At 38.9% G+C, this 24,958-nt stretch overlaps 1 protein-coding gene across 1 annotated transcript in view; it reads right to left on the reverse strand.

The window, feature by feature from the left end:
- Nucleotides 1–24,958, reverse strand: part of NME7 (NME/NM23 family member 7) — a 90,312-nt gene that overhangs the window by 35,576 nt on the left and 29,778 nt on the right. The window contains exons 5-10 of the mRNA XM_069019822.1: nt 24,546–24,596; nt 21,923–22,130; nt 18,534–18,639; nt 5,119–5,183; nt 4,255–4,323; nt 331–432 (exon numbers count right to left, since the gene is read on the reverse strand). Coding sequence (XP_068875923.1) covers nt 331–432; nt 4,255–4,323; nt 5,119–5,183; nt 18,534–18,639; nt 21,923–22,130; nt 24,546–24,596 — 601 coding nt within the window. The remainder of the gene's footprint in view (nt 1–330; nt 433–4,254; nt 4,324–5,118; nt 5,184–18,533; nt 18,640–21,922; nt 22,131–24,545; nt 24,597–24,958) is intronic.

The following is a 24,958-nucleotide window of genomic DNA, read 5'->3' on the forward strand; positions in this document are numbered from 1 at the left end:
CCACAAGCAATACCTGCTCATTCCAGGGCTCTGAAGCCTTGTATTAGAATATTTGTGAATCTTTAACAGAGATTTTTGCCTAGATAGCTTTCCTTTCACATAAATGTCATCACAGTATTTTATCATCTGGTTTAGGTAAGATCAGAAGGGCTGCTAAAGGATTTGCAGATTGGTCCACCAAGGCTAGCATTTGACCTCTGTAATAAGGTAATGCTGACATGTTTCTAATGAATGCAGCAGGCATGTGGCAGCCATACCACACTTTAACATTTTAACTCACTTAGCACATCAATTTTTTAAGCTTTATTTATCACTCAAGAAAGTACTTACAGGGTCAGAGGGACCACAGAAGTCTCTGAACACTTTTGAAGGATCGAATTGTCTAATCTCCATTGCTATGCAAGGGCCTGAACACAACTCTGAAACCATCTCCTGGAAGAGAAAAAAGACAGAAAAAAGTTGAACTTCTTTGGGCTTTAGCAAGGGTTGCATTCCTCCCCAATACAAGACCCAAACTTACAGGACAGAAACAACTAAGAAATATTGGTGCATTTAGGCCAGCAAGGACACAAAACAAAGATACCATTAGTATTCACCACAAAAAAAATGTTTTCCATTTTGCTACTTGGTTTAGAAGGTGGAAATTGAAAAAAATTAGATATTCAGCTTCATCAGGATACTGAATAGCATATAACAGCATCCACAATACTTTAAATTTTTTTGTAAGTACATCCTTATTGATCTGGACCTAGATTTCATGGCAGTATCTCATAACTTGTCAAACTAGACTGAATCACTGGAATGCACTTTGCTGGGTTTTAAGCCTAAAAAATCACGCTATGTTCAGCCAGTTCCACAGGCAGCAATGTACTTTGCAGTGTTCCCTACCAGAAGCACAGTACACAGCCTATATCTGTTTCCAAATATACACTCTCAATGGCTTTAAGTCATTAAAATGTCTCCTGGGCTTTTGGTTCTCACTGTCTTTTCCTCGAACATTACTACAGAAGCTGAAACACACAAGGCAGCAGAATCTGTGCCTGTGGCACAACCTGTTAGGGAAAGGGTCCTGGTCTGGCAACATTCTTGTGATGTACTAATACTGGAATCTCAGTTACACTGAAATCATCTGTTTCCCTGGAGTCTCCAGGAGAGTAAAGAGACATCGTGAGCTCCGCGTGGGTGATGAAGACGGGTCTTAGTTTTCATAAGCTTAAATTAACTCTGGGCATTAGTGCCAATTTGGAGTTCGTTAATTAGAGGTATAGGTTTCACAAGCAGAAAGAATCTATTCTGATGTTCTAGTCTGACTTCCTTTTTAAAATCATGCCCTTATAATTGCATACTTGTCTAGAAATCTGGGCAGACAAGTTTTAAACAAATCAGGACAATTAAAGGGATCAAAAGCAACGAGGAAAGAGGAAAGGACAAAACATGCACAGAAAGTAAGGGAGGACAGGTAAGGACTAGCAAGGTGCTGCAATCATGCCCACCAGCCACGGGCAGGTTAAAGATGAGCCATGGCAAACAGCATACAGAGTGGATGAAAGAGCAGAAGGAAAAGAAGAACTAAGTCCTTCCCTCCTTCTGTGAATTGTGACAGAAAATAAGTACACAATGACTCCAAGTCAAGCAGCACTGTTCCAAAAAGTTGCTATCCTCATAATGGATTCCATGCTGAGAACATGTGCCTAAGCTCCCCACTCTGAATTTTATCCAGTGCCTGTCATCAACCAGATCCCAGGAAATCCCAGTATTCCTCAAGGACATGAAAAGAGTGCAGATTAGCCTCATGCTCCACAGCATCAAGAAATATTTTAATTCCAAAAACTGTGTTATTCACCAACAGATACTCTGTTCAAAACAGGTCAAAGAGCCATGTATTTCATTCTGTTAAGAAACAGTAAATTGCCACAAAGTCACTACTCCGCAGAATTTCATTAAATTCTGTCATCTAAACAATTGTTAACTGGAAAGCAGAGAAAAAAGAGGCTTTTAACTTTAGTTGAATCAACTCTTTGCAATTCCTGCAAACTGTGGTTATTCTTGTTCCTCCCTCTTTTATTGTTTGTCTCAGCATGGACATCCCACCAACAACAGTGAACAACATGAGCAAAGTTACTCCTGACTCTTTCATTACAGCACAAAGCTGAGACCTGAACACCAGCTGCCATCAGGTACAGCACACAGGCAGGTGGTTCTGTGTCAGACAAGCCTGGTCTACTTCCACAGCCTCATCAGGTCAGAGTTGAGTTTAAATAGCAAACACTCCTTGTCTGGTGAGGCTCCCAGTTCCAGCTACATCAAATTTTCTCTAGTAAATAGTTCATTCATCAAATAGCATGGTTTGTGGTCAACCAAAACCATTCTTGGAGGTGGATCAAGCTCAAGGATTTTTGATTAACAAAGTGGATTCTGAGCTGACAAAAAATAATCTCACTTCTTTTTCCCCATTTTCTATTCTGGCTAGAGTAGGAAATACAAAGCAAAACAGCACAAAAACTAATCAACAGTAAAATCCCACGTAGGAGATACTAACAAAGTTAAAATTTTGGGATTTTGGGCAACTGTACAGCTTTCTCTTTTCACAAAGTACTTCATATACAATGTCAAACCTTTATCTGACTGACAAAGAATAACCAGAAGAAATGGAAGTACAGTTTTTTAAAAGGATTTCTGGGTGACAGTATTTTCTGTGTTATTTTAGAATGATAAATAAAATTCAGATCAAAGCAGATGGTTAGATCACATATGGTTTAGTCACATATATAAGAGGTCATATTCTTTCTCCAATATCCTATTTGGTAACATACTTTTTCCTGTTTGGACTGCACTGACGATATCCATGGCTGTTCCCATGTGTGCCTTCTCCGGAACCCTTTACCATCGTGATTACTTTTCCACATTTTCCTGTTTCTCAAATATCCTGAGTGCATGAAGATATTAACTTGATTTCTTTTCAGCTGAGCCAATCCAGCACATATAGCTTGAAGAACAGAGCCCTAGATTCTCCCTTTTCTTGATATCAGCTAAAACGTATTTTATTTATTGACTGACCTTGTTTAAATGTCATCTTCCCTTCTGAGTAGCTGTCCAGTTAAATTATATAACTAAAATTTGCAGCTTGTTAGAGGGTTAGAGATTGTACAAAAGAGCTGCAGAAAATGGTAGAGGAGTTCCAAATTTGTTCAAAGCAGAGACTTTTGCAGTACTACAGGACTCTCCAGACCCTGAAATACTGGTCAGAAACTTCCATTTTTAAATTCTACCACATACCTACAAGTACACCTGTCCAATCTCCCTTTGGTACTTGTCAAAAATGATGTTCAGAGGAGGCCTTATGAGTATTCCTCAATCTGAGAGTGAACTAACAGTACTCCTAACCCATTTAAAGACAAGTCTACAAATCCTGTTGAAGTAAGTTAGACTGAACAATCATAAAGGAGGAAAAAATAATAAAAATTTCATTTTCAGAGTAATATTAGTAAATATGTAGAAAATGTATAATAATGTAAGCATTTTAAAATTAAGGATAATTTGCATCATAATAGCATGGCTGTGAAGCTAAGCTCACGACTATGAGTAAATTACATAGTAAAGTAAAAATTGCTATGAGTAAAATGAACCAGAATACTCTGAGAGAAGGTGATACAGAAATACAAGCCCATCTCCTCGCATTCCCATTGTTCTATCTGTAGTCAGGAAGTTTTATGTGACAGTACAACAAAGAATAATACTGTAGAGAGTCTCAGATGTCCACTGGGATTACAGCATATATTAAACATCTTCCTTTTTCTGAATATCTACAGAAGTCAGATCAATAAACCAAAGAATAGTTCAAGATGTCATTAGGAAAGCATCCAGTACAGCAGCCTCATTTCATTGTAAATAAAGTAATAAATACATATTCTGGTCCAAGCCACTATTGCAATATCCAATCAAACAAAGAAGCAGGTGTGATACATTCTCATAGCTCACCATCAATAACTAACTTTTCTGGGGGAAGCTGGGGATGTGACTCTTGTATTTTACAAATTCTTTGGCTGAACAATTTTCATGAAAGACTCTCCTCTATTATGACACACATAACACAGTTTTCACACTGAATTAGTTTATTTGAGTACAAACTAGAACTGTTCAAGATCAGGTTCATAAAAGAACCCATATCACAATTCCAAGCAATAAAAAATGTGGTAATTTCCTCACTTGAGTATATTTTATTTTTAAACAGATTCTTGTTAAACTTATGCTTACCAGGTATTCAGGGACAACACCCTTGTAAATCTCATAAAATTCTTCCACATTTGGACGCTCCAAGTTGAACTAAGAAAATCAAAATGTTAGCCAGTATGTATTAAACAGCAGCACAAATACACAGACACCCCTTCTTAACTGGCAAATATTCATAATTCTCTAAGTTTTACTAGGTAAAAGGAATGGCTTTACTACTGCAATATGAAGCTTGTCAGCAATTTAGTTAATGATGCCACAGGCAACATAGCACACAGTACCTTTTTCCACATCAAATACAAGTAGACCATGTAGTGTTGGGGGATCCCACTAAGAAAGGGGCTGTTCTTCATTTGTGATGGGGATTTGAGTGATAGGGGAATTTCAGATCTTGAGACTTTCACCAAAATTGAAGGGCAGGACTCTTGGGAACAGTCTCTGAGCCAAATTCCTTTATCTGCTGAGGGTGTCAAAATCCATAAGTATCTTTAAAAGTATTCCCCATAATTCATACTAAATATGTATTTTTAAAAATTAAGGAAAGATATTAACAATAGTTTCATTAATCTTAGCTAGTACACTTTGTAAAGATATCTCACATTGCTCCAGAAGAGACAGATATCATTAGCTCCTCTCCCAGCTATAGGGAAACTCAGATACAGAGAAGTGAAGTGTCTTGGCTCAAGGTCACCGAGCAAACAGAAACAGATTAGCTGATCAATCAGATACTAAAATACAAACATTGCAAGGACAATGCTGATCCCAAAACACTGCTACAGTCTGCACGAGGGTTTTATATCACTGGAAGACACCTGTGCACTGCTGTGACGTGCATACAGCACTACTCCAGCTTCTGTTTATCATAAAAACACACAAGAGGAAACCTACCATCTGCAAAGCTGAGATCTCAAATCCTTCCTTGAGGATGGCTTTTACAATCTTTCCAGCAAGCCCTGAATAAACATGGAAAATACAGTATTCAATTTTAAAAAGCAGAATTTACAACTGGAAGGTATTATGCCAATATACTGTTTATTCTCAAACTGAAGAAACAATGTTTGTGTAATGCTGTGAGAGGAAGCAGAGAGCGGAGCCGAGTTCACATGCTGTAGGTTCTATATGAGGTTATGTGCTAATGGTTTCAAACAACTAAATTCCCTGCAGCTGCTGAAAAGCATTTCTACCAAAAAAAAAGGTAATTAGTGAAGCATTTGCTTTTCTCAGATCAACTGCAAAACATCCAGTAGCTGCAAGACCAAGATTTATTTATTTTAATGAAGACCCATTGGCAATACTGATGCTTAATCAGTCATCAATTCAGAGCACCAGCTGTCTTTTCTTTTACAGTGTTCACCAGAGTGCAGGTCCTACTTTAAGCCAGAACAATGCAGGATGATAACAAATGTTGCCAATAAAGTAGCACTGGAGTTCATGTCTTCTATGGGAAAAACACTTTAGTGCAATATAACCTCCTCCTTCTAAGTTTATAGCTCACAAATATGCTATTGCAGATGATACTGCTCGCTTTATTCTCTCCAGAACACATCCTCAAACACTGAATGATATTGTAAAACAAAACACTAAACTTCAGAAAACAAGAACCACTGATTTCCCACTGAATGTGCATTTTAGATTTGCCCATGCTTGTAAGATCAGGCCATTTTGAAGATTATGTCAGCCAAGCACAGTACTCTGTGTGAGTGAATTTCACAGAATCATTGTTTTTTATAGAAAGTAAAAGCCTGTCCTCTAGTACAATTTGTGAGAAACTATGAATTTCTGGACATTTATTTAGAAAATAATTAATCACAGAAGAATACCCTGAAATGAATGACAACAGCAGGATGTGACTCCTGGTCATTAAATCCTTTACTAAGTAGCCTTCAAATTGGAGGATACTTAGCACTATATAAATTTAGAGATGAGAATAAAACAAAGCTACTATGGAGGTTACAGCACACTCAAGACACAGCCTACCAATATCTGTGGCATAGGATTGGGGAGCTTCCTACCACATTAAAAGGTCAATGGAAGCTCTGAGTAAATGAGACTGACAGTTGAAGGGCTTTCAAAAACTATATTTACAAAGGAAAATGAAAGAAACATGTCCCTGAAGTATTTCCTACCATATTTTCACATTAAGGTTTATGGAGAAAAGCCTTCCCTCTACAAAACACTCCGTATTTCTTCCAAAAATCTTCCAACTACTAAAGGGAAAACATGAGATTTTGGTGCATACTCAGTCCATGCAGCTCTTTGTGTTTACAGAACATAGAAACAAGCAGAGGCAAATACAGTTCCTGTCCCACTATACTGTTCCACCATGTTCTGGTGAAAGTTTCCTTTTAATGCTCCTCTGAACCCAGGGAAAAAAAATCCCCTTTTTTTTCAAGGTTAAAAAAAAAAGAAAAATTGCCACAGCAAAATGAAGGGAATTGAACAGGTTTGTCCAGGAAATGCAAGACCACATCAGAGAGAGAAACCAGGCTCTCGTTTCTTTTTGTCCACCCTGCTGGAAACACTGAGCAGCTCAGATGCTTCCCCACAGGTTCCACTGAGGCAGTGAGCCTTCAGTCTTGTTTTCAGGGATGAATGGCCAGTTTATAAAGAGATTAAGTGACTGGCTGGGAATGACTCAGGAAATGAATAAATAAATATAATTAATTAATGAATTAAATCTGTGACACAGCATAAACATTTCCTCATTCTCAATCTTCAAAGACAATACTCCAGTCAACTGCCTCACCAGAAACCAACAAAGACAAAGAAAGGGCACTGGCAGATAAACTGGCAGGGCCCTGGCAGATAAACTGGCAGGTCACTGTCACTTGCAGGGAAAAAGCTATGAGAAAGGTAAGGGACAGCTGCTTGCCCTGACAGATGAGCATTTTATACTTAATCAGCCAGGAATGGGCTACTTGCATAGGCACTCACAGCCAGCGAGGATCTAATCAAAATACGTCAAGTTATGGGGTATTACAGAGATCTGCTTTTTACAGAACTTTTGTCTTCAGTAGTTTTACAACTTACCTTTTAGAGAAACAAAGGGGGACTCTGTTAAGCTTTCTGGGCTGTTTCTCTACTGAAGTCACTAAGACCTATCTTTGCTGCAGAGAGGAGATAGTCTCCTCTAATGACAGAAATTAAAGTAAGAAGGTATTTTGCATAAAGGTCTTTAATGCAAGGTCCCTTTAATAATTGTGATAAACCTATCAAGATGTTCCTCTACATTGTATTTCTGAGTTCACTCTCACTCATGAGAGCAACAGAGCACTTTGCTGCTCCAGACAGATTGCCCATGCCTGCAACACCCAAAAGGCTTAACCAAAGGACTTATTGTCACCATTCAGACAGATGGATACCTCACACAAAAAATTCAAAATGCTTTGAGGAAGAAGGGGCATGAGATTCCATTTATGTTTGCAAAGCAGGGTGATAGCTCCACTTCCCGAATGTGGGAATTGAGGCAGAGGAGCATAAGCAAGTTGCCAGTGGCAGCACAGATCTACAGATCCAGTGACTTGGCCTCCCTTGTCCCAGTTTAGGCAATCCATGTATCATTTCTCCTAGAGACACTTTCCTCTCAAATCCTACGTGAACCAAAATAGAAACAAAATGCACGAAGGCAATCCCCAAGCAGCAGAAGAGTGGAAGCTCAAGGCTCAGCTTGGGATCTGTTTGAGGCTTTCAGGCAGTTGTGTGACTGAATTGGGACATATCCTCTTCTTTGGGGGCAGACAAGGCTCAGGAAAAGATGAACTAATTAAGAGTGCCATTTCAGCAGCTTTCAATAATTCTTTTCAACTTTAAAATCCAAATCTGTAGTGAAAAAACAGCTTTCTAAGGACCCTTCAAATAGGGTCAGTGGATGTTTAAAATGTGATTACATTAAGAACCCAAATCGAAGCTGCAGATTAGGTACCGGTTATGACGAATTTTCAGTCCCAAAGCACAAAAGAATCACAAGCATTAGTAAATAAAACTGAGGGAATTTAACACTAATCCAAGCAAATAGAGTGAAAGAAAGGGAGCACAGGCACACATTTTATGTCTGCTAGGCAGCATTATGTTACTACATACCTAGTACAGGACAGATAATTTTCTGACATATTTCAATCAGGTAAAATGATAAAGTACCAAGATTTCCTCAGTTACATTAATATTCTAAAATTTGCTGCTTTACAACATACAGTATTTGAAAATTTTCCTTCATTAAGAAACAGAAAGTAGCAGGGAAGACATCAGACTGAAAAATGTTACAACTGTTTGCAGAATTAGGCATTGGGATAAAATAAATCAGTTTCATGAAAGTCACTTTTAACCTAATAGCACTTTAATCAATGAGCCATAGCATCTGTGCTACTGGGACCTTTCAGTCCCAGTGCACTGTGACCACCAGCCCTAGGAGTAGGAATGTTACATTCTCTTCCCTTGGCCGGTTTCCTACTTTAACCATTCCTCTGTTAAAAGCTCATTAGGCAAGACAGCAGACTGCTTTCAAAGCAAGGCAAGACTAGCTTCCTTATCTCAGCCTCCATGTGTCATTTTTTAAACCCTTCCAATAATTAAAAATAGTTCCTCTTAAACAACAGGGTTTTTTGACAGGAATACAAAAACTGCCATGACTGATCAGATTGATGATCCACCTCATCCAGTAACATATTTCTAAAAGCAACCTGTACTGGGTGCTTAACATATCACTAACTAGAAGTAGCAATTTCATTTCATGTCTATTTTTGACATTTTGAAATGCAATTTTGCTTCATAGTATAATGAAATAATCTGATTCTTTGCTGCCAAGTGGTAAGGTCCTATTTCAAAACTTCAGAGAATCATGATCGGGCGTGACTCCAAGCAAAGTCCTTTTTGAGCTCTGGAAGATGGAAAAGTGGGATTCAGAATTGGGTCCTCCTGCAATGTATTTTATTTGAAGTTCTCACTAATCTTTGTTTCAGACAACATTGAAAAATACTGGGCAGTACGTAAATGAGAGATATCCTTCTGAAAAAGGGCACTTCTTCCTATCAGTTGGTCAACCTATCCCCTGAAGAACAAGGTTTCTCTCTCTCTTCTTTTTCTGCTTAGGAATAACACAACTCTTGGCATTTTTACAACGCAGAATAAATATACCATTTCTAGATTCCCCAAAAGTTTGGTCATAGTGATAATCTATAATTATTGGTCTCCCAGCCCCACTGTGCACTGTATGAAAAAGGATAGGCAGTCATTTTTGCATCTGTGCTCTGGCACACCTAGTGAATGACAGAGGGTCTCCTGAGTGACACACACTGGGCCTGCAAAGGAGAAGGGGACCTCAAAAGCTACCCAGGCTAGCAATGAGACCAGCAGATACAGACAGAAGAGAGAGAAGCATGGGAGGAAATGATGAGAGAATATTGTTCATAGCAATAGAATCCAAGATTTTTCATTATTCCTCATTTCTGTCTAGGTATTGTATTAAAGGAGAACCTCAAGAAGTTTGAAGGGCAGCTTTACAGACATTTATGGAGAACTCTATCAACACTGCAGCACTGGTGAAAACCTTAACAGAAAATATTCATTTGAAAATACTAAAAGTTAAAGGAGTGACGACAAAAGGTATCACCACAGCCCTACTGGAAAATAGAAGTCAGGATATACTGCTAGCACAAGAAAAATTATGCATGCAGACAGTAAATCTCAGGGGGCCGTGACACCAAAATCACCAAGTGTGTGACGTGGCTGAGAACGGGAACTGACAGATTCAGAGGGGGTGAAAGGTTCAAAGGCTTAATCCCAGCTGCAACTTTCTGAACCACTATGAACAAGGCAAGACCACACTTGTGTATGCCAGACAGGGCATTATAAGACTCTGAATGATGAAAATCCGTAGGGAAAAAAGGGTATTCTGGGAATTCTTGCATGGGAATAGATGGGGAGAGTCGCACTTAGCATTCGGATACAAAAGGCCCATAGGGAAATTAAACGACACTAAGTATCCAGCAATTTGGCTGTGCAGTGTGTGCCACTGGAGAAGAGAATTTGAAGAAGAAAGAAATATTATGAAGAAAGGTCAGTATCTCTGCAACAGTTATGCTGAACTCAATCTGATAGTTGTATATCTACAAAAAAACCCAAACCCCAGAAAAGCTTAGGTTTCTGTCTTTCTTTGTTCTTGTGTTGAAAGAAAGTTTAGAAAGAAATATCCAGTTTGCTTTGCTCTTTCTTTCAATATGTTCATTACTTTGTAGTCCTTTAGCACATCCACTCAGATTTTTTTTTTTTTAACTAAAGAAGATTTTGGTCAATCATTCTGGCTAGTAGAATGCTTCTATGGCAATACTAAGTTTCATTTATTTTTGCTTATCTCTTAAGTGTGAGCAAAACTAAACATGATGTTTTAGCTGAGGCTGTACCACTGGATTATACAGTGGCATTCAGTAATATAATTTAAACCATTCACAAGCTCACTGGCATTTCTTTCCTTTTTTCTGGTTATCCCTGCTGAACACTGTGCATGAGACTTCTCATGAATGGTTACAGTTACAGAGAGGAAGTGGTTAAAACTATTCCTTGGAATGTGCATTAGCCCATAATTATAAACAGTAACTTTAATCTACTAGTTCACTGTCAATTAAATTAACTCTGGAGGCTAAAACCCTCATGAGATCCACTATAATCTGCTCCAGTTTTTACTAATTTTATATTCTACTTCCCATGGAAGGTTCACCAACTCACCGTCCTAGATCAATAGTAAATATACTGGAGGCTCTATAATTTTTCAACTTGGAAAAAGACTATCATATTTTCCTACATTCTGTGTCTTGGCTGTTTTCAGAGCCAGTATCTTGCCTTTCTCCTTACACTCTGATTTGAAAAGGGCAGTAAAAGAAGAGACTTCAATATATTTACCTTCTGCTCCAAGGTACAGTGAGTTAGATTAGGCATGGCCACATTTTTTTCATTTTTCTAAAATGTTCTCAAAAATTTCTGGTAACTTCAGGTTCCATTACATGCTCAAATATTGGGCCAGGGATACACTATATAGTTTTCCTTAATGATTACATTAAATCTTCTCTCATCTAAATTAGTAAATATGCTCATATTTTGTAAATGTACTTATAGAAAGCTGTATATCCCTGTCCTACCCATCTCAGGTTAAATAAATAAAACCCATCAAGTTTTCACTTGCTAAATCTCTTATGCTTTTTGCTCTCTTTTTCTGTTATTTTTGAAACACAGAAACTGGACATGATACACAAGTTGGATTCTCATGAGCATTGAGCAGAACTAGTGGGTACATTGTGAACACGGATTGTTCCAGTTTCATCACTATACCAACCATTTCTCTACAAACTTTTCACTGATACCCTGCCAGTTCTTCTCTATTTTATATTTGTGTATTTATTTTCCCTTCTCCACGGTAGTGCTATGCAGTTTATATTCAGTTTCATCATCTTCGCATCGCTTCATTTCTGCAGCTCATCAGGAATGCTCTGAATCGTAATCACATCCTTCAAAATTTCAGTAGGCACTTGGTACCATGTGTGACCATTGCAAGCATGCTCTGTCCTTCTCCATCTGAGCCATTAATGACAATATTGACAAGAACTGGCCCCAGGATGCCTGACAAGACTTCATTTGTAAAGCCCTTTTAATTTGACATGCTCATGTCCAGTCCAACATTCAGGGAAACATTTAAAGCTATGTAGATGCCTATGTTGCAAAGATCTAAACACACCAATTACTCCACTAAAGGAAAATTCTAACAGTAAAGAACTTCCACAAAACCACTGATATTCAAGTGAATTAGGCTATCTGACACTGTTTTACCTTCCTTTAGAGAAAACATACTTGGAGAATTCAGAGATCAACAAAGCACATTTTCCTTCACAAAAGACATACTGGTAAATGTCCATCATATGTCCATCAACCACTGAGTGATTTAAGTGAAATTCTATACTCCTGATTCATCAGTTTCCTTGGTATGAAAGAAGTTTCATTATTCTGAAGCTCCCTGGTCCACTCTTAGAACTGACTTTTCTCTAAGCCTTTACAAGTGAAAATCCCAAAAGGCAGTAGTAAACATTTCTAATGCCTCTTTTTTTTTAATGTTAATGACATCATCCCTGCACAGAGATGATTTTCAGTAACATGAACACCACCAATACAAGTCTACTTAACACAAGCAGGAAACATGTTCTTTCCAGTCAGAGGATACTTAGGAGCTTCAGCAAGGATTGGCTGTGGCATTTGATCTGTTTGTTTCTCTGAAGTGTATCTCCTCCTATTCCTTCCTGTCTCAAACTGTCAGAAAGGATTTTCAAATTCAGTTCACCTCCTCCTCTACCTTAATCAATTCAAACGTAAAATATATTTTTCATACTTCAAAAAAATAAATGTCACTTCCCCACTAGCCATTGAAATCCAAAATCAGTCTAAGCCAGGAAACCAATGCCAAAGTGCTAAAACTTTATGCAGGAAATAAACGAGAAACACTATGGGCTTGGTTTCAAAACCAAATATCCCAGGCAAGGAATATCCATCACTACAACTACAGCAAAGAATTCAAAACACAGATGGAAGTGTATGGATGACTGATCTCATGAAAGCTATATTTTTTTATTCTAAAAAATGGTGATGAAGTGGCAAAGGAGGTTTTTTCATTTCAATCACTTTTTTCTAGCTTCTCTAAAGAGAAAGAAACCCAACCAAAAAAAACCCAGCACCACTAGACACCACCAAATGCTTCAACACCCTATATATAATATATATTCAAGGAAAACATAAGAAACAAACTGCATCTCATTTGACATAAGTACGTCTCTTCCCTGGGCAAAGCTGTCTGCAAAAGAATGCCTGCAGCTGAAAGCACAGGGTTTTACTAGTTAGTCCTCACATGAGTGCAGCACTGAGATTGCCATATCACATGTGGGAATACCCTGAGGTCACAGCTCAAACCATCCACCACACTTTGAAGTATCTGCAAAGATTTGTGTTCATTCCGCTTCTTTTTTTTTTCTGTTTCCAGATTCTATCTTCAAATAATTCCTTCCAGACTTCTAATTGTTAAGTGCATCAAGGCTATCACTGATGCCCCCTGGCACTCAACCTTGTAGACAAGATCCAAAGAAAAGTTCTGCCTGCAATGAGGTGAACTCCGTGGCATCTGCACTTCCTTTCTATTATGCACACTTATCACAGACAGAAGATGTATTTTCAGATTACTTATGAGAGAATTGCACTCCTCACTTTTTCTCAAGCCAGTTTCTGAAAACCTTGTTCTAATTCTAGGTCTCCTGAAAATAAAAATAATTAATTACTCAAACTTATGCCTAAAATGGTAAAAAAAGGAAACAATTTCCAGAGTTTTCTTATGTAATGAATACAAATTGTCTTGAGAAAAAACTATGAAATAGATATGTAGTGCTGAGAGTGATAATAGATTTGTACCTCTACTGTGCCATCCTCTTCTTCTTTTTTAAAGCTTATTCCATTTCCTAGCTACACACATGTAAGTATACTTAGCATGATACAGACGTGAATTGGACGTTTTCCTAGTGATGCCTTCTCTCTTTCAAAGAGCAACAAGTGTATTGTGTGTCAGGACAGTTCTTCAGTTGTCTGCAGTCAGATAATCCACTACAATTCTGCATTCCCATGCTCTACAATCCTCTCTTCACTCTCCTATACAGTAACTTGACTTGAGATTCTATATAAGTAAACCTTGTTTCTGTACCTGCCTGAGACTGAACTACCATCCTTGGTATTCTTTTTGTCACATTCAGGTTTGTCTTTGGAGCTACAAACTAACTCTCTCAACTGGAATTTTTCTGCCTTTGCACAAAGAAGAAAATATGATTCTTATGATTTCCTGTCATGCAATGTTTTGTTAATCAATGTAAAGTTCTACAACTTTCTAAAGCTGTCCACTAGCTACTAAGTTAATGTAGAAGAGCTCTGTAAGTTTTATCATCCACCCAGAACAGGTCTAAAACCACATTTCCAGAGAATATCATTTCCACTTGGAAAGAACCTATTTCTGCTCCTTTTGTTTTCTCTGAGATTTAAATTTTCATTAGTTGAAGAATACTGTGGAAGACAGGACTGTATTTTTTTTTAATTTCATAGAGGAAAAAGGATTTAACTTACCAGAAATGTTAGAACAAAATCTCAAGCTTAACACATACCAGGAGAACAAACCTGTCTGGGTAGTTAGCCTCATGCCTAGGAGCTCTCAAAACCATAGAGCTTTCTTTGCCTCCAGGCAGACCTTTCAATTTGCTTATTACACACTTCTGACCTCAGCCTTTATAGCCTGATCATCACTATTTTCAAATTTTTCCCCTGCTAATTCTTCAAAGGAAGTAGCTAAAGGCCACATCAAAGAAACTTTAAAGCAGACATGAAATACCAAAGTCTACTTCCTACAGCAAACATGGCTAAACTGTTACACATAAAAATATTAAAGTTAATCCCACCCAGTGATCTACAGGGTGCTATTTCTGCTCACAAAACAGTCGAGTCGTAACTGTGCTCAGGGCATTAAACTGATATTTATCCATCTTGGTGAATTTACAATTTTGGCTTCTGAGCACTAGTGCTAATACCTCTAGATCTACTAGCACAAGAGGAATTACAGAAAGAGAATGTCTAAGTGATTGCAACTATGATCTTGTATCTCAAGTATCAGAAGCATAAGAAGCAGGAGGATTACAGAACACAGACCCACACAAAAAATTCCAAATTATTAAACAACTTAGCCATACAATCCTAGAGCTGTGCTTACTAGTTACCATCCTCCTTGACTGAAAACTGGTCTCAGGAGAAGAGGAGGAAACTAAAAGACACTGAGAAGTGTAACAGATTCTTGAGGATTTGATAAACCACATCATGTCTTCCTGATGCAATCCTGGTCAGAATAAATTTGCATGGAGTAGCATCAGGTTGCTTTTGCATTCTTCTAGCTCTCAGTGAAGAGGAATTGGACTGCTCTTGCAAAGCCTATTCAGAGTTAAAATACAGCCACCTCACTGCTTCCAGCCAGGGAAGCTCTTCATCTCCACTGGGAGAGCAACCACCAGTGAGCTAAAGCTGTCTAGTCCAGAGCTCTGGGCTACATTGGCCTACCCACCCCTGACCCTCCCCCAGAAGAGTTATGCTGACACCAGACTGACAGAATAGCTATGGCCTTACTTCTTTAAGAGACGTGTACGGCACACATTCCTAGAGGGCCAGTGATGCCATCGCTCCAGGATTACCAGCACCCTTGACAGCTGAAGTTAAACTTCACCTTAGCACCCCAACACTCTCTATCAGGCCCCAGGGTTCCACTGCAGCCTGGCAGACATGCTGACACTCCTGCTTACAGGAATTCTCAGGTGCTGGGGCAATGCACCAGGTCCTGCTGTGGCTGGCCAGGCTGTGCTGCTGTGGCTGCCTAGGACCAGACGCTTCTGTATGTCTGTCAGGAGAGAAGCAGCAAGGCCAGAAATAAAACCAACACTGATTTTCCACTAACTTTGTCACTGGATAGCAACCCCTGTGGCAATCAAAGTCACTTCCTAAGAGAGTACTCTGCCCAAGAATTAACCACTATAAACTAGAGATTACATCCAGCCTTTTGACAGCAAGTTAAACTCACTGAAAAGCACCCTAGTTTACAGCTGCTGTTAAAGGAAATCATCTTCCAGGATAGAAAACCAGGAAGATTTTTCCTTCTAAGAATCAGTTATGCAACAGACTCTGGAGGAAAAACAAACACTGGGGAAAAGGGCCAGAAAACAAAATTCAAATCATTAATTCAGTCAAATGTCTGCAGAAATAATGACTAAATCTCCATATAAACTCAAGTACACAAATGTAACTTTATGTAATTGTAGATATGTAATGAGAAGCTTATATTCACAGTAATTAGATAGCCAAGTTCAAAGCCTCAGCAGTGCATAGGAAATTGCAAAAAGGTTTATTTTTAGATACTCAATACTGAAAATTTGTAGAGCACAAGTCAAAACTCCAACGCAAAAGATGCTCTGCTGCTTTGACCCACATAAATTTCTCTCCATGCCTCTGGCTTTGCCAAACCACCTTTTCACACTGATGGCCTTTCCTCTCCAGCTGCTGTGTTTTCACTTACTTGCTCCCCCCCATAAACAGCAGGGTGGACAGCCACAGGAAGAAGCACTGGCGCTGGGGATAAGCAAGTTGCTCAATTTTAAGACCACCCAGTTTCCTGCGTGCAATTTTGCCAAAAGGGCAGCCCACAAGTCATTACAGCACCTGCTTCACCTGAGATACAGGAGATGTTGCTGGTACAACCAGAATGTCTCCAGTACCACTGAACACAGCTGCTCACAGACATTAAAAGGGAGATGACTGAGCACCTGCTTGCCCATGAAAAGTGGTGATAAATAATTCTGTGGTTTGCTTTGATTCTGTATGCAGCTTTTGCTTTACCTATTAAACTGTCCTTATCTTAACCCATGAGTTTTCTCACTTTTACTCCTCTGATTCTCTCTCCAGTCCCAAAGAAGTGAGCGAGTGGTTGTGTGGGGTTTGGCTGCCAGCTGCAGTACAACAACAACAAAATGTTAAAACAGTTTGCTGACTCAGAAAAGTCAGTTCTGACTTCTTCATTTTGTTGAGGGTAGTAGTCACAGCTGCATGGAGGCAGAATGCTGACAAAAGGTACACTTTTTGTCTTTCAAATTTTAGTTGCTTTTTGGCAACTTTCCAGCCCTCTGTGGTGTGAGAAAAAGAACTATATAGAGGACATTAAGAGCTCAGGCTCTCTAAGACCTCAGGACTATACAGGAGACATTAAGACCAGCGCTCACACTGCAAAGCTGGATGTGCACATACATTTTTTGTTTATCTATATCCATACCTCCTCTTCTCTCTCTCACCACCCTCACCACCTACAGGCACTCACACTCCCAGAGAGAAGTGCAAGTAGGGTCAGAATTTGTCTTCTGGCGACTCAGAAAAATTCAGAGAAGTTCAAGAAGAAAAAAGTAACAGGGCACTATGAAATCTACAGAGATGAGTAAGATTAAAAATAAGAAGAGAAAACCTGAGCTCACTAGGATAAGAGTGTGAGCCTCTATATGTAATTGAAATTGTATCTTAAGTCTAAAAAAATAGTCTCAGCCATCCACTTTGCTATTTTTACACTCAAATGAAGGACCCTAACAATCCTTCCACAGGAAAGTGAGTCCTCTGCAAACATGTACCTAGGTAAAATCATAGTCCCAGCTGCTGCCCATATTTCTGTAAAAGGAACATCACTGTGTCTTTCTTGCATGGCAGACTTATCAGTAGCAGATACCATGCAAGGTCTGGAAGAGATAACAGGCATGTAATGAGTAGCAACTACGAGACTCTTTCTTGTGAAAGCCTTTTTTTAATTTCAGCAAGCTCTCCAGGCATCCCACTTGAGGTGTGAAAGGCCTGGAAACTGCTCCAGCCACTTCTATTTCCATTTAAGCTATCCACAAAGCAGTGATTAAAATGTTGCAGTGTGCTCTGCACCTTACTAAGAAAAAACTCTATGCTCTCACATGATGATATTTATTCTGCATTCAAAAATACTGTTTCAGTGCCCAAGTCAAAATATTTTACTGCACTCACTGCTCCTACACATGCTCCTGGATCTAAGTACAGGGCACACAAGCGAGGTTATTTTTGCATGGTAACAGTAGAGCATTAAACATTTCCAATATTCATATGGCAAACTCCCAGGGCATTCTCCAGCACGGAAAGCATCACAGAAGCCACCAAATGCTTTAGGTCTTTTGTTTCACTTTCATAAACAAGCCTTTCCTATTTTCCATCCCTACTGCATTCAGCAGAAAAAGATTTGTAACAGCATAAATCTCCCTTTGTGAATAGTTTAATATAATGTGCTACAGGCTGAGTGGAAGGCCCTGGATCATGGCCAGGTGTCCTGCTTTCCCTCTGTTGGGAGGATGCTAACCTACAGCAGGTGACTGTGCTGGGTAGACAGGAGCAAGGACATGGGAACTTGTCACAATAAGTGACATCAAACCTCATGTATGTTTTAATCCTTATTTTTTTCACCTCTCCCTTCTTATTCTGAAGTGAACAAGTATCTGCATGGAAAGCACATGACCCACTCAGTCTTCATGGAAATGAACTGCAGAAATACTAAATGTGTATGAAGACAATGTATCTGCATGCTTTGCACTTACCGTGAAATACACCCTGTGCTCATGCAGTCTCATTCTCCCAAAAAGAGGGCACAGGAATGACCATGGATACAATGAACACACATTGCTTTCTCCTCTGCTATCTGCATTGCTTACCTTCATTAACAGCATGAGGCTTAATAATGCAACAAGTACAGTTTGTGAATTTTGCACTGCTGACTGGTCCACGACCTCCGCTGGAAGGGAAGAACAACTCCAGCTCCTGAAAACAATTGTAATTAAACACATTTTAGATTGATCTAGCTGCACACACCAGCTCTTATCATAAGTAACAACACCTGAAGTATCCATAATCACAGAAGATAAATCTTAAGTGCAGATTATTTTTTCTACAAATACTTCTTCCCTAAAATACTATCTCAAATGTATCTTTTCCTCTTTGGCACCATTGCTACAATCATAAAAACAGGATTGGAGTATTTCTTGCAATGTCTTCTTTTTCAGTTCTGCAATACAATCTGTTCACACTCGGAGCATTCAAAATGCTGCTGCCACAATCATTTGGTAGAGGTGTTCCCCATTTTCCCAATGCTCTCTCTCTTTCCTCAATATCTTTCCAAATCCACTCCCTTATACACATATTTTATTTTTCCTTTTTTTAAAAATATCTTTTCTGCTATATAGGCAAAAATACAACTACTATCCATTTCTCAGTATGTTTTCTTTCCATATACAAAACTGACCTCCCTCCAAATTGTTTACATGTTTTGCCTTTTGTCTTAAACTTTGTCTAAAATTGCTGACTCACTTCTCAGGCTTTATTTTCCCCATAATTTTTTTAAAATCTTACTGAATTGAAGCTGATGAACTCAACTGCTTTGATTTCTCAGATAAATCTAAGGAACCTTTTTGCCTCCAATCTGTTTCTTTCTTCCCACTATCACTATTTAGGTATCAGATACCTTGGGTCTTAGACCACACTGGGGTGAATTTGGCAGTTATGTTTCTTTCCTCAGTGATATTTTTTCACTTCACTGCCAGCTTCACACTTTTTCCATACCATTTATTCACATATGTTACACAATCTGCCAATTAACAAATGTGCAAAGCGCAGGTTCCATTTCATACCTGTTGGTCAAATTCAGTAAGAGAACTGAAACATTTCTATTTAAGAGAAAAAATTACATCCAAGAAAAACTACTACCAAATGTATCTGATTTTTCCTGTATAACAGTAGCAGTGCCAAAGGCCATTTCCTGAAATTGTCCCATTTAATTTACTAGCTCAACTTAAATGGAATAGACTTACCCTTAGCTCATGGCAAATCAACAGTTCCTGTAATCCTTTCTTGAACAATTACACAATTCAAACTAATGTATCTTTCAACAGAAGGAAAAAGGACCTTTGTTTTTCTGATAGCAAATAATCCACAGTTTAAGTGGGCACACCTGAGACAATAGGGTTAATTTCCTACATCCTTCTACTGATAAAATGCTGCATGATTCAAAGAACTTGTCCCACTCTGTTAACTGCTATTTACTCTAAAAGAAGCAGCCAGGAAAAGGCAGCAAAATATGTATAGTATTTAACACTTAGTTTTATCCATTAAAATTCATAAAAGGAAATTAACTCAGTAATGCTGGACTGACATAAAGAAAAGCCAAACTATAATCTTGTGGAGCCTTAAAAAATATAAATTATTTTCCTTAACCTTTTTTCCTGATCTAAAGAAATTACAAAATTTGGCTTGCAGAGAGACAGCAGCTTAGAGTGTATCAGAGACATGCTTTCACTTGTCATTTAGCCATCAAAAGAACAATGCAGCTTTCCACTCTAAGTGTTCAGCTTACAGTACATTCATTAAATGTGGCTGACACTTCAGTTTTCTGTCAGAAGAGTTCATTTAGGTCCCTTTATCTTCTATTTCTTTGTTTTCAGCAAAGCTTCTGCAGGCACAGCCAACTGGTTTCCATAGCAACTGCTACACTGCCATATAATACTGGGCCTGCTAAATTAATAGAGGCACAGGGGCACTAAATTCACAATTTTGGTTGATTTATTAAAGATTAGTATCAGCAACACCACAAAGAGGCACACACCTACAGATGTTCAGCAAAATAATCCAAGTGTCATAAAAATGCTGCAGATGAACGGGGCATTCAGACAGCATTTGAAAAATAATGAAATGCAACAAGAACAACAAACTAAAACCTAAGCACACACTTATGCTTCTAATCAAGAATTTATGCTAATAGATACTCTTTCCTACACTCTCAGTTCAGGAGCTGGCACAGTTGTCATGGTAGTACACAGGAAAAAAGAGAAACTTTCACCCTTATAATTGAAGGCATCTATTAACCAGAACTTCAAAGACTTTGCTGAGTGTAACTCTCCTACATCAGAAAAGATCACTTTCATCCAAACTCTTTCTGACTCTGTAACACGTCCATCAAGTCAGCCAGCAGAAAAAGTACTTCACATCCAGCATCTGATTTATTGCCAAAACCTGAGGCGCAGGGAGAGGATCCAGCAGCTCAGGCACAGTGCAGGGCAGTAAGTGAGTTCTTGGCCAGCAGAAAACTGCCCATGCTTTGCAGTCAGCCTGCTGTACCTCACAGCCTCCAGCAGCCAGAAGGGGAGGCTGCCCAACTCTGCCCTCATCACCAGGGTATGACCTCTGTGCACAGTTTCTAGTGTTCACTACTTGGCATCTTGTTAGGTATTCTGAGGCAGGTCTCTCTCCAGCTGTGCTACTGTAGCTGTTCAAATTTAAACAGAGGGAAGACTGGAACCAAGGAAACAACACCTGGTATCTTTCCCCAGTTAAAGTGGTCTACAGCTAAGATACCACAGTAACTCATCAATCAACCACGAGATAAACTTAATTCTTGCCATCATTTATTAGCTTATCTATCCCACAACACTGCACACAAAAGTCACCTGATTCTACAGAAATGCTGGTAATATCTATCACCCAGTCCCAGAGCTTTTTACTAGTACTGAGAAAAGAAACACCACAAACAAAGCAAAACAGAACCAAACTCCTCAAAACCATGTCCACTGTATTACTTCTCAAAGCACAAAGCACTGAAAAGTGGCCTGATTTTTAATTTTTCCTTTTGAATAATAACAGCAAAGTCGGCTGCAGGCAGAGCACTAGTGAGAACTGTGGAGGAGAACAGATATTTGAAACACAAGAGGGCACAAAAGGTTTTAATTGTTTAATCCCTTTCTTTTTATGACCAACATTGGTAGACTATAGGTAGATGACACAGACTATGCAATTAACTCAATCTTTGTGATGTACAGGAAACATTAAAAATGACCAGGCATGCGCTCCTGATCAAAGCACCCAAGATTCATCTTTGTGATAAACAAGATTTCTGTTTTCAGACATTTTCTTTTTCCATGCTAAAAAGGAGCCATGAAGACTATGTAAACTAGTTCTGAACACAAGTGTGGAAACAAAATGAGAAATTCCTAATCCAGTTGTTAGCAGATAAAAGCAAAAATAAACCGCAGTCAAGAAAGAGTCCAAAACTTACTTTAGCAGCTGAAGCAACTGAATCTGGGCCATGAGCTGCATCTCTTAGGCCACAATGTCCAAAGCTCTCTGAGATGCTGTCCAGTGTATCACTCTCGGTCACTGTAGGGTTTGCTGGCCCCACTATTGCTCTCCATTTACTCACTGCATCATCTCCTAAGAGCTCCATAGCAAGAATGGGGCCACTCATTATAAACTGGAGAAGATCACTGCAAAATGGAAACAGCACATGGTGATCCATGCTACAAATTAAAACCAACAAAAACATGATCCAGTGGAGATGCTCAGAACTCAGCTTGGCAAGACCTCGAGCAACCTGATCTAACTTTGAAGTTGACTCTGCTTTGAGGAGGAGGTTAGATTAGGTCATGTGCAGACATTCCCTTATTATGGTTGTAGAAAAAAAACAACCTGTAGACAACCCAAACTCACTCAAGCTACTTTGTAGAATGTTAGATTTCAAAAGAATTTTTAAAGGATCAGTACTAGTGTCCTGGTAACAGTGAAAGACAGACCCTGGTAACCATTTGTCTGACAGGAATGATTCCCAAGCTTGCCTCTTCTGCACAACAGAAGCATTCCAAGACTCTCACACATGACCTGCATGTGTACCCCACTGACAGAACTTCAGCACTGCTTTCAAGCCAAATTGCTCCACTGCCCCACAGATCTCTCCCATGGATTTTGCCCAGCCAAAGTCCAAAGTGGGAGAGAAGGGAAAGAGTTGAAAAGTTTGCGTGGAGGAAGGACTTACTCACTAAGTAAGTTTTTACATCCTGGCATAGGCAGAACTGAAGTGATTTTAATGGGATGAATTCAAGTAAGACGAAGAGGCTGTCAGGAGCAGGCTGCCTCCTGTCCTCACCACCTCACATAGAAAACAACCACCCAAAATTGGTAACCCAAACATTCTATTTAAAAACTAAACAAAACACCATAACTACAATTCTGTATCTTTACAAAACATACATACCAACAAGCCTGTCTTTCCACTGTTTAGTCTGGACAGAACCAACAAAGGGCACATTGACTCAATGCTTTTTGTACTACTTTGATTAAAAAAAGAGCTTTACACAATTATAATTGTGGATGTGCATGCTTCCCCAACTACCTTCTTCCTAATGATCACTGGTCAAGAAGAGAAGAGAAATCCTTCCAGCTCTTTGCTAAAGAACAATTAAAACTATGAAAAGTTACTTAAAAAAACTACACAACATAAAGCTATTGGAAGTCAGGTTCTGATGGTCAGAGTCTTGTTTAGGACAGTTAAATAGTACACATACACACACCCAAGAAAAATGCAATTTCTACAACACTATTTACTGTGCAGACTAATCCTTGAATATTCATTTTTTAAAAATTCTTTCATATGAAAACCATTATTTTCCAAACAATAGAATTGTTATTTTTCCTTACTACTCACTGGACTTACACTAACTAGTGAACTTGCAAACTAAATCTGAATTTGAAGACAAATAATACAACATTAAATATAAATGAGTCATAGATTTCACACTTTACTGCCTTGAAGTTTCTTGTTTCTATTTGATTTGGAATGCTCTAGAGCTACTTATTTCTAATTTAGAGAAAAATCCTATACAGAAGATGCAGCCAATAGGACTGTAGGATAGGAGACAGGCACATCACAGTGGACAGAGGCTACAGTTCCTCAGACAATTACCATTAGTGTAGATAGCCATCTGTGAAATAACACTGCAGGCAAAATTCTTGATTATTTATCAACATATTCAAGCAGGCTTATTCAGCAAAGAAAAGGCAATTCCAAATCATCCATCCTCTGACCTCCAGCATGGTCAGACATAGCCTGGGGCCCATGTCTCTCTGAAGGGCTTGAGTTTGGACCCACAGTAAATCAGCTGCTGTTGCAGGAGAGCAGCTGGCAATGCTAACTCTCAAGCACTTCATGACAGACTGAAACCAGGTCTTTCAACCAAATCAGTGCAAACCCAGGCACCAGCATGGCTAAAAATACAAGGCACCTTCTTCCTAAAAGAGGAAGAATGCCCAGTGGACAGAGAGGAAACGCAAGTTGCTGGCACTTTCAGGGAAAGTAGAAAAGACAATTTCTGGGTCATAAGCACCCATCTGGTCAGTTATGGAAAGACTAAGGTTTCTCATGTTAGGTGGAGCAGTCTAGCATCACAGAAGTCTGACATTTGTCCTAGGGTAGCAGCACAGTGAAAACTGCCCCATGCACTATCCTTTCAGTTACTTATGATTTGGGGTATTTGTTACCAAATCAATTCTTACAACTAAGTGTTCCCCCTAATTCTCATTATCTGCAAGCTCCACCCTGATCCTGAAGATATCCCTTCCCCCGGCTTTGAAGTTTTGCCCTGCTAGGAGCATTTTCACTTCTGAGGGACAAAAGACATTCCCCTGATACCACTGGGTTGTAAAGAGTGAGAGTTAAAACCCTGAATAGCTGGAATAAGGATCTCTCCCTGGAGGAAGATGAAAAGGTGCATGCTTTGCAAAGGGCTCCACTCAGTTAAGACAAGCTCTGATTTTCCCATGCTCCTGTGGTAACAAATATGGTAAATGAATTTTGTGCATTCAATAAATAAGCATAATACAGGGGAAGCTGAAATTGATATACCTACTGATAAAAAGGTTTTGCTCGATGATCGGCATAGAAATCAGCTGCTTCTTTTCTGGAAAAGTAAAAAGACATAGATATAGATCTATATACCCAGACACTCATTTATATATATATATATATGTATGTAAAACACCCCCTGAAAACTACAATCATCATTCATTCAAATCTCCTTCGTAAACATGTTTCTACAGGCAATGTCTTCCTAAGCTGGACAGCTTGCTGGATGTTCATGTCCAATAACAGAAACTATATTTAAATTTCTGTCATACTTTGTGTGGCTACAAGTATAGCTGACAACTCCTTATGCTCCTGCTCTGAGAAGGAATTACTGAAGCCTATTTCAGGGTCACTAATGGTCCCCACATTCTCAGGTTCAGAAATAAATACAGCAGAGTTCTTGCCAAGCCATTTGCT

Source organism: Aphelocoma coerulescens, chromosome 1, assembly GCF_041296385.1.
Source record: "Aphelocoma coerulescens isolate FSJ_1873_10779 chromosome 1, UR_Acoe_1.0, whole genome shotgun sequence".
Lineage (NCBI taxonomy): Eukaryota > Metazoa > Chordata > Aves > Passeriformes > Corvidae > Aphelocoma > Aphelocoma coerulescens.